This window comes from Macrotis lagotis, chromosome X (genome assembly GCF_037893015.1).
Source record: "Macrotis lagotis isolate mMagLag1 chromosome X, bilby.v1.9.chrom.fasta, whole genome shotgun sequence".
NCBI lineage: Eukaryota > Metazoa > Chordata > Mammalia > Peramelemorphia > Peramelidae > Macrotis > Macrotis lagotis.
The window spans coordinates 290,843,093-290,851,387 of record NC_133666.1 but is presented as its reverse complement, the minus strand read 5'-3'; the positions used below and the strand labels follow the sequence as shown (position 1 = coordinate 290,851,387).

Here is an 8,295-nt window from a genome sequence, read left to right as displayed (position 1 = left end):
TCTAATATTATTAGCGTCTCTCTGGGACAACCCCGACCCCGAGAACTGCCATCCCATTGGCTGAGACCATGCGAAGGCCCGCCCCCAGCTTTGTTCATTGGTTACTGAGAGCAGGGGGCGGGCCGAGGAGGGGGCGCTCTGGTTGCATCAGCGGGCGCCTCGCTCGCGGCCACGTGGCGCAAGCGCAGTGAGGGTGCTTGGCGCCGCGCTGCCCGCTTTGCTTCCTCCGCGCTGCCTGGGAGGCCTCGGCGCCTGCCTTGTCTCCCCTTCGGTCCGTCCGTCCGTCCCCACGTGGCCCCTCCGCGGCCCCCGTAGCTGCTGACCATGTCTCTGGAGGGAACCGCCGAGCCCGCGGGGAAGGTGAGCGGGGGAGCCCGGGTGTCCTCGCCGCGGCATGGGGGGGCCAGTGCTTGTCCGTGGGGCCCGGGGCCCTCTCTGCGGCTTCCCATTGTGGGGGAGGGCGGTTGGGCCGAGGAACTCGAGCTCCGAGCGTCTCGGGGCGGGGACAGCCGGGAAGGACTCCTCCGCTCGTCTGTTCCAGAGCCTTTTTACTTTTTTTTAAATTTTTGTTTTTTTTTTTCCAAGGCCACACAGCCAGTAATTATTAAGTGTCTGAGGTCGGATTTGAACCCAGGACCGCCTGACTCCAGGGCCGGTGCTCTGTGCACTGCACCCCCAGTTCCTTTCTTTTACACAGGAGACAGCTGAGACCCGGAGAGGGCCTTCCATGAGCAAACATTAGGCCAGGCACTGCCCTAAGAGCTGGGAAGGCGAAGAAAGGCAGAAGACAGGCCTCCTTCCAGGTGCTCCCAGGGGAAAACTATCCCTGGCCCTGGAACTCAGGGCAAATACATCCTTGTGTGCATGCTTACACATCTTGTACCGTGCAAACACCCAAAATAAATAGGAAATAATTAACAAAGGGAAGGCACTAGAATTAAAAGAAAATTATTACAGAGGTCATTTTCATGACCAGCAGTGTGATTCCCTGGGACTTAGAGAGTTCACTGAATTTTCAAATGAAAAGAGAGAGCCTGGGTTCATGTTCTGACCCTACCACATGCAATTTATATGATTTGGACAAATCACTTTTTAAGTCTTTGGACCTTAGTTTCAACATCTGTAAGATGGAGTATGATTAATTATCCAGCTCTAAATCCAGGAGTTTGTCTGCTAGGAGATGACTTATTTTTGACTAGGTTTTTTTTTTTTTTTAACAAGGCAAATGCAGTTAAGTGGCTTGCCCAAGGCCACACAGCTACGTAATTATTAAGTGACTTGAGGTCAGATTTGAACTCAGATACTCCTGACTCCAGGGTCGGTGCTCTATCCACTGTGCCACCTAGCCACCCCTTGACTAGGTTTTACTAAAAACATGGAGGGGATGCATTCATAGATCTTAATTTCCAAATACCCTTCTTCTTCTTCCCACACTTCCTTCACCCCTGATATTGATTATTCATGAGGTCAGGAAAAAATATTTCCATTTTAGTCATGTTGAAAAAAGAAACAGGGACCCTTCCACCCCCACCCCCCTTCATCCCCAAATATAAGAAGAATACAGTAAAAACCAGTTTGCATTAAAAGTTCATTATTTATTTCTGTGGAGGTAGATAACATTTTTCATCATGGGTCCTTTGGAATTGTCTTGGATCATCAATTTGATCAGAGTAGTTAAGAAAGGCTAATCATTATAATACTGCTGTTTCTGTTTATAATGTTCTCTTGGTTCTCCTCAGTTTCATCATCATATAAATTTGATCAGGTTTTTCTGAAACTATCATGCTCATCATTTCTTATAGCACAATAATATTCCATCACTATTATATACCAATTTGTTTAGCCATTCCCCAATCGATGGACATCCCCACAATTTTTGATTTTTTTTTTTGCCACCACACAAAGAAGCTGTCTTAAATATTTTTGTACAGTTAACTCCTTTTTCTTTTCTCCTTAATCTCTTTGGGTAGTGATATTGCTGGGTTACAGGATATGTATATAGTTTTATAGCCCTTTGAGTGTAGTTTGAATTGGTAGTCATTTTAAATCAAGAGTTATCTATCAGAAGAATATAAGTGGAGAAGTTGCCTTGCCTAGAGACACATAGTTCTGTTCAAATGACTTAATGTTATGCCTAGAAGTTGAGTGAAGATAAGCTTTTGAAGTCTTTCCATTATTAGGTGGTTTGAATTTATATCTGTTATTAACTGGTATTGTACCCTCTGGGGTTCAGCATGCTGGTGTTAAGAAGTCTCAATTACAGTGCTAAAGAAAAAGGGAGAAGAAATTGAGACAAGTAAGTAACTTTCTTAGGGTCATACTAGTAGTATCTGAGAATGTATTTGGAGTCAGGTTTTCCTGATTCCAGTCCCAGTACTCTATCCATTGTGCCATAAAGAAGAGGAAGCTTTTTTAATACTTGGTAGAGAAAGTACTGAGACAAAATAATAAATCTTTGTGTCAAAGTTGGCTTTTAGGAAGCAGTACTTTCTTCATTTGTCATATCCTTTGTGAAAAATACTTTTTCATAAAATAGACTTCAATTCTTATTCTCATTTTAAGTCTTTGACTTAAGAGTTAAGATTTCTATTCTGTTCCTGTTTTAGTAACTGAGAGCATAACTGATAGCACAAACTGTAGAATAGTAAGATAGAAGTAATATCAATAACTAGTGGCTCACTTTTTTTTTGTGCAGTTATGTTTTTGTTACTTCCTCTTTAGTCACTGATTAGCCCCAAATCTATTTTATTGACACAGCTATTGCAAACTGCTCATTTGCAGATGTTGAAGTTAAGAGTTTATTGGATCTAAATGATTAGAATGGGAGGAGGAAGGTTAGAATTTGAACTTAATAAGCAAATATTGTAAAATAAATAACATTTCTAAGAGGATTAACTTTAAACACCTTTCATTTCCTCCACTACAGATCAAGTCTATATTTGATTGCTTCCTCATGCATTCTCCTAGTCAAGAATCTTGAATGTCATTCAATCAATCTTTTAATCAGTCAACATTTATTAAAGGAGTGCCAGGCACTGAAATTAAGTGCTGGGGTTACAAAAAAAAATGTAAAAGACTATTCTGGATTACAAACAAATATATATATACATACACAAAGCAAGCCCTATATGGATGAATAGAAAATAATTGAGGCACTAGAAAGAAATAAGAGAAGAAAGGCTTCCTATAAAAGGTGGGATTTTAGTTGCTGCATTAAGGAAGCCTGGGGAGGTCAGTAGTCAAAAGTAGAGGAGTGGGGGTGGGAGGGGTCAGCCAAGAAAAATACCAGGAGCCAAGAGATGGAGCATCTTATTTATAATTTGAATAGTATGTGGCAGGGAATAATATGGGACATGAAGGTAGCTAGGTTTTGAATGGCAATTTTATATTTGATCCTAGAAGCAATAGAAAACCCCTGAAATTTATTGGGGAGGTTCGACCTGCACTTTAGAAAAATAACTTGACTAAAAGGAGGATGGATTGAAGTAGAAGGAGATTTAAGATAGACTTAGCAGCAGACTGTTGTAGTATTCCTGGAGTGAGGTGATATGGATCTGCTGTACTGTGGTGACAATGTCAGAAGAGGGAAAGGGGGTTATTCAACAGATGTCACAAAAGGTGAAATCATCAAACCTTGATCACAGATTGGATTGGGGGTGGGGAATGGTGGACTGAGAGATGGTAAGGAATCTAGGATGACTAAGTTTCTACCTTAAGGGACTGGGAGATGATTGTTGCCCTCTTCAGTAATAGGGAAGTCTGCTAACTGGCCAGCAGAGGGGCATCTCTGACTACTCACCTGGGTTGTTTGACCTTTCTTGTAAAGATTAACAACAAAACAACAACAATAGGGAAGTTAAGGATGGGGAGGTTTGGGGGGAGATAGAATGACTGGACATCCATTTTAAGACGTCTAAAAAGCATTTTGGCACTTGAAAGTTAGCACAAATGTTAGAACTGTGATAGGTAGTTTTGAGAATCAACATAGAGGAGATTGTAATCTAATTGAGGCTAAATCCTTGAGACCTCATTAATGAAATAATATAGTAGGGAAGAAAAAGGCTTTGGACAGAACTCTGGATACCTACAGTTAGAGAGTGTGATCTGGATGAAGATCTCCAGCAAAGCAGGCCAAGGAGAAATAATCTTATAGTTGGGAGGATCAAGGAAGAGTGGTACTCCTCAAAAGATTAAGTTTTAAGGAGAAAGTGATCATCAGGGTCAAGGACTACAAAGAGATCTGGGAGAATATGGATTGAGAAAAGGCCATAGAATTTGGCAGCTAAGAGCAGTTTTGGGAGAATTGGAAGGTTGGAAGCCAGTTTGTAAGGGGTTAAGAAGAGATTGGGGGGAGAGAAAATGGAGACAGATAACTACACCCCAGAAGACTTTTAAGGAGTTTGGCTACAAAGGGCAACAGATAGGACAATAGCAGGAATGAAAATTTCAAGTGAGTGTTTTTTCAGGATGGGGGAGACATGAGCATGTTTCTAGGCAGTAGAGAATTAGCCAGTAGACATAGCAAGCTGGTTTGAACTAGTAACTTGGGAGTATAACAACAGCATTTATGTAGCGCTTATTTGCCAAGTTCTTTACTAAGCACTGTATAATTATTATCTCATTTGATCCTCACAACAACTCTGGGTGGTAGGTGCTATCACAATTATCACTTACACATTGTGGGTTTTAGGGGCAGGGCACTCCCAATATCTGTAAATCCATGTAAAAGTTCTTGATCCTTAATACCAGAGAAGAAGTCTGATTATTAGGGTATTAAAAAATAAAATATGTTGATATTATATAATACTAAACATATATTTTGTGCATTTCTGAGTTTCTAAACTTTTTCCTTGTCATCTTCTGGCCTTTTTGTATTATCTGTGCCTTCTGCAAAGCTCCCCAAACATTCACATTTGATTGCTAAATACCAGCCCATGTTATATTGAAATAGTGATGAGGAAAAATTGAGATCTGGAGGGGTTAACTACATTATCCCCATTTTATTTAAAAAAAAAAACTGAGGCAAACAAGTTAAGTGACATACTGAGTGTCGCAAAGCTAATATGTATCTGACATCAGATTTGAACTTGGGTTTCCTTAATCAAGTCCTGGAACTGTAATCAGAAATAAATAGAAGGACTTTTTTTTGCAGGGGCTACTCCAAATTGAAATCAGAAAGCATGAATTTATCCTATCAGTAAACTTTTGTGGCTTGTTCTGTAGTTCTAGATATCTTTCAAGCAAGAATGATGAAAGGGGATGATGGAATTGGCCCAAAGTCAAAGTAAGAGATTAGAAGGGCTTCAGCAACAGAAAGCCAAGGGGGAAAGGGATTCAAGTGTAGAGGATAGCCTCTCATTCAAATGGCTAATTTATGGAGTCAAACCAGGTTTTTGGCATATACCTGTAATCCTTGCTACTAAGTGAAATTTGAGAATTCTGAACTGCAATGGCTAAAACTGATCAGTTGTCCACACTAAGGTTGTACCAGTACGGTGAACTCAGGAGCAGGAATCTATCAAACTGCTTACAAGAGGGGCAAATCAGTTCACTTCAGAAGTGGAGCTTATCAAAGCTCTTCTGCTGTTTTGCAGTGGCATCAGGCCTATGAGTAGCTATTGTACTTCTAGCTTGAGTGCAATAGGGAGTCCCAGTCTCAAGTTGTCTATCAACTGACAAACAAATAAATAAATGAAGGGTTAAGATAGAAGGATTGGGTGAAACCTGGAAGTAGTGATCCTTAGATGTAAATTCTGTTCTTTTTAGTATTCCCAATATTTTATACAAATGGGTGCATACTCAGATGAAAAGAAAGCTAATGAATTATTCTATATTTGCACCTGAATCCCTTCTATCTAAATAAGATTTGTCATGTTAGATACTAGCTGTTCATTACTACTCATAAAATTAATTTTGCATTTTTTGCCAATTTTATTTTAGCTTTTGTGAAAACATTCCCAAGTTTTCAGGGGGAAAACTTTTTAATGTAAATCCCTAAACTTTATTTTTTTTCCTTCTTTTTCAGTTAGGTGGAGGTGAAGAAAAGAGAAAAGAAGGAGGTAAAAAGAAAAATAAAGAAGGATCTACTGATGGAAGTCGAGCAGAGGTAAATTTTAAAAATAAATACTATATCAGATTATTAGTTGGAAGGAATCTGTTTTTCCTTAGATATCCAAATTTAGGTGTAGGAATTTTAATATTTAGAAATTTATATTCTGCTAATTATAATTATATAATGCTAAAGGAAGAATCAGGAAGAAAAGATATTCTAAAAAGAAAAGAATTAAGATTAGGAATTGTTCATGAGGAGAAATGAAAAAAATGAATTGTTAAAGATAATCTGATTGTGGGATTGTAGGACAGGGAAAAACTGAAAAGAAAAGCTAAAATGAAGAGGACCATAAAATTGAAATGCAGACTCTGGATTTGGTTTTGCTTAACAGAGGATTTTTTCTTTTTTTTTTTCTTAATGGAAGTAAGACTAGACCTTGTGTTAGTGATTTCAGGGGAAAAAAAGAGGGTCAATGAAAATTTTAAAAAAACCCACAAGAATGGGCAATTCTAAGGGAGACATGCAAAGAAGGCCACTATAGAAACAGCATGTTGAATTTATTTTTACCCCCCTTTTTTTTTTTTTTTTTTTTTTTTTTGCTAAGCAATGGGGTTAAGTGACTTGCCCAGGTCACACAGCTAGGTAATTATTAAGTGTCTGAGGTTAGATTTGAATTCAGGTTCTCCTGACTCCAGGGCTGGTGCTCTATCCACTGTGCCACTTAGCCACCCCCTTGAATTTATTTTTAAAGGAAGCTCTTTGCAATGGAGATTTCAGTTTTCTATCGACCTAATTTTCTGTTATTTGCTTATGGAGATTTATTAATTTTTTTGGTGAAGAATAATAAAAAATAAAATTCATAAAATGTTAAAATAAGGAAACAAAAAAAATTGAAATCAAGATGAGTTTATGGCCAAAATGGTTAGAAACTGGTTCTAGGGCTTAAGATTTAAGAAATATTAATGTAATTCATAAGCTCATTTCGAAAAATATCTTTAAAGGAACCACTTTTCATAATTATAAACTAGAAAATACCTTGAAAGTTATTTATCACCAATTTTAATAAAAAGTGATTTAGATCCAGGCTGTATCTTCTGAGATTTCTCAAGATCTAGAATGGCACTGGTGCTGTAGAAAGACAGATTGCTTTGGAATCTAAGGACTTGGGTTCAAAAGCCAACTCTGTGACCAGAGGAAACTACTTATGTCTATGGGCCTCAGCTGCAAAGAGGCAGATGGAATAGATGACCTCAGTCCCCTCCAGTTCTCCAATCTGTCATCTTTCTCCTAGTCCTGAGACCCATGTTTCATTGGCCTTAGACTCCCAGAGTCAACCCATATTTCAACTCCTCTGACTAAGGTGTGATAGGATGTAATTAGCTAGCCTTATGCCTTTCTTGTGTTCTGTTTGGTGTTGGCTACCTATGAGCAATATTTCACTTTTCGTTTTAGTCATTCTAGGCATTATACTGGAAGCCAATACAAAACTCCCAGTGGAATGCAGCAGAGCAAAGGAACTAATTTTTAGCTATATATTAGAACAGGTTTCACTAGTTTTTTATAGAGAGCTGTCTCTACCAGTATTATAGCTGATTAATTTATAATGCCTTATTTTACTTCTCCAACTCCTCCCTCTCTACAAAGAAGTGAGCTCTTTTACAAAGAATATAAAGGCTATCCATTGTGAACTTCTCTTTTGCTATCTCAAAACTTCATTCTCTTCTTCTTACTCCTTCATTTGACAAAGATCAGGTAGGTCCTTCATGCCAAGATCATTTCTTCTGTTTTTCTGTTTATTCCCTTTTCAGTTTGCTTTCTTGACCATTCTCTCTCTCATCTAGCTTTTCTTGATATTTCTTACCTTCACAGGATGGCATCATCTCCTCATTATATCACTGTATCTCTACCCTACCTTTCACACTTTTTATCTTTAAAAGAAACTCTGCAGGCATCATTGCTTTAAGGTTAGGACCCTTAAATGACACTATTCTTTCTAGAGTTATAGTTGTCTCTTGATATATCCAATAACTTATTGTTAGTCTTCATCTCTCTTGAGCTGTCCATTTCTTTTAATATTGCTAAAAATGCCCCTCCATTCTGAGTTCACTTCAGGAGTGGAGTTTATCAAAGCTCTACTCATTTCTTCCCTTAACACTTGTGATACTTCAGTTCTCTTAGTCTTCCTGCATCTTGACTATTAGTTCTTAAGTCCCTTTTGTTGAATCTTTATCCACCTAATGGTC

The 8,295-nt window shown here is 38.6% G+C and overlaps 1 protein-coding gene across 1 annotated transcript in view; it reads left to right on the top strand.

Moving 5' to 3' along the window:
* Window positions 1-222: 222 nt before the first annotated feature.
* The window catches only part of TARS1 (threonyl-tRNA synthetase 1), a 45,417-nt gene continuing 37,344 nt past the window's right edge, over window positions 223-8,295 (top strand). The window contains exons 1-2 of the mRNA XM_074207464.1: window positions 223-360; window positions 6,026-6,106. Coding sequence (XP_074063565.1) covers window positions 325-360; window positions 6,026-6,106 — 117 coding nt within the window. The 5' untranslated portion in view covers window positions 223-324. The remainder of the gene's footprint in view (window positions 361-6,025; window positions 6,107-8,295) is intronic.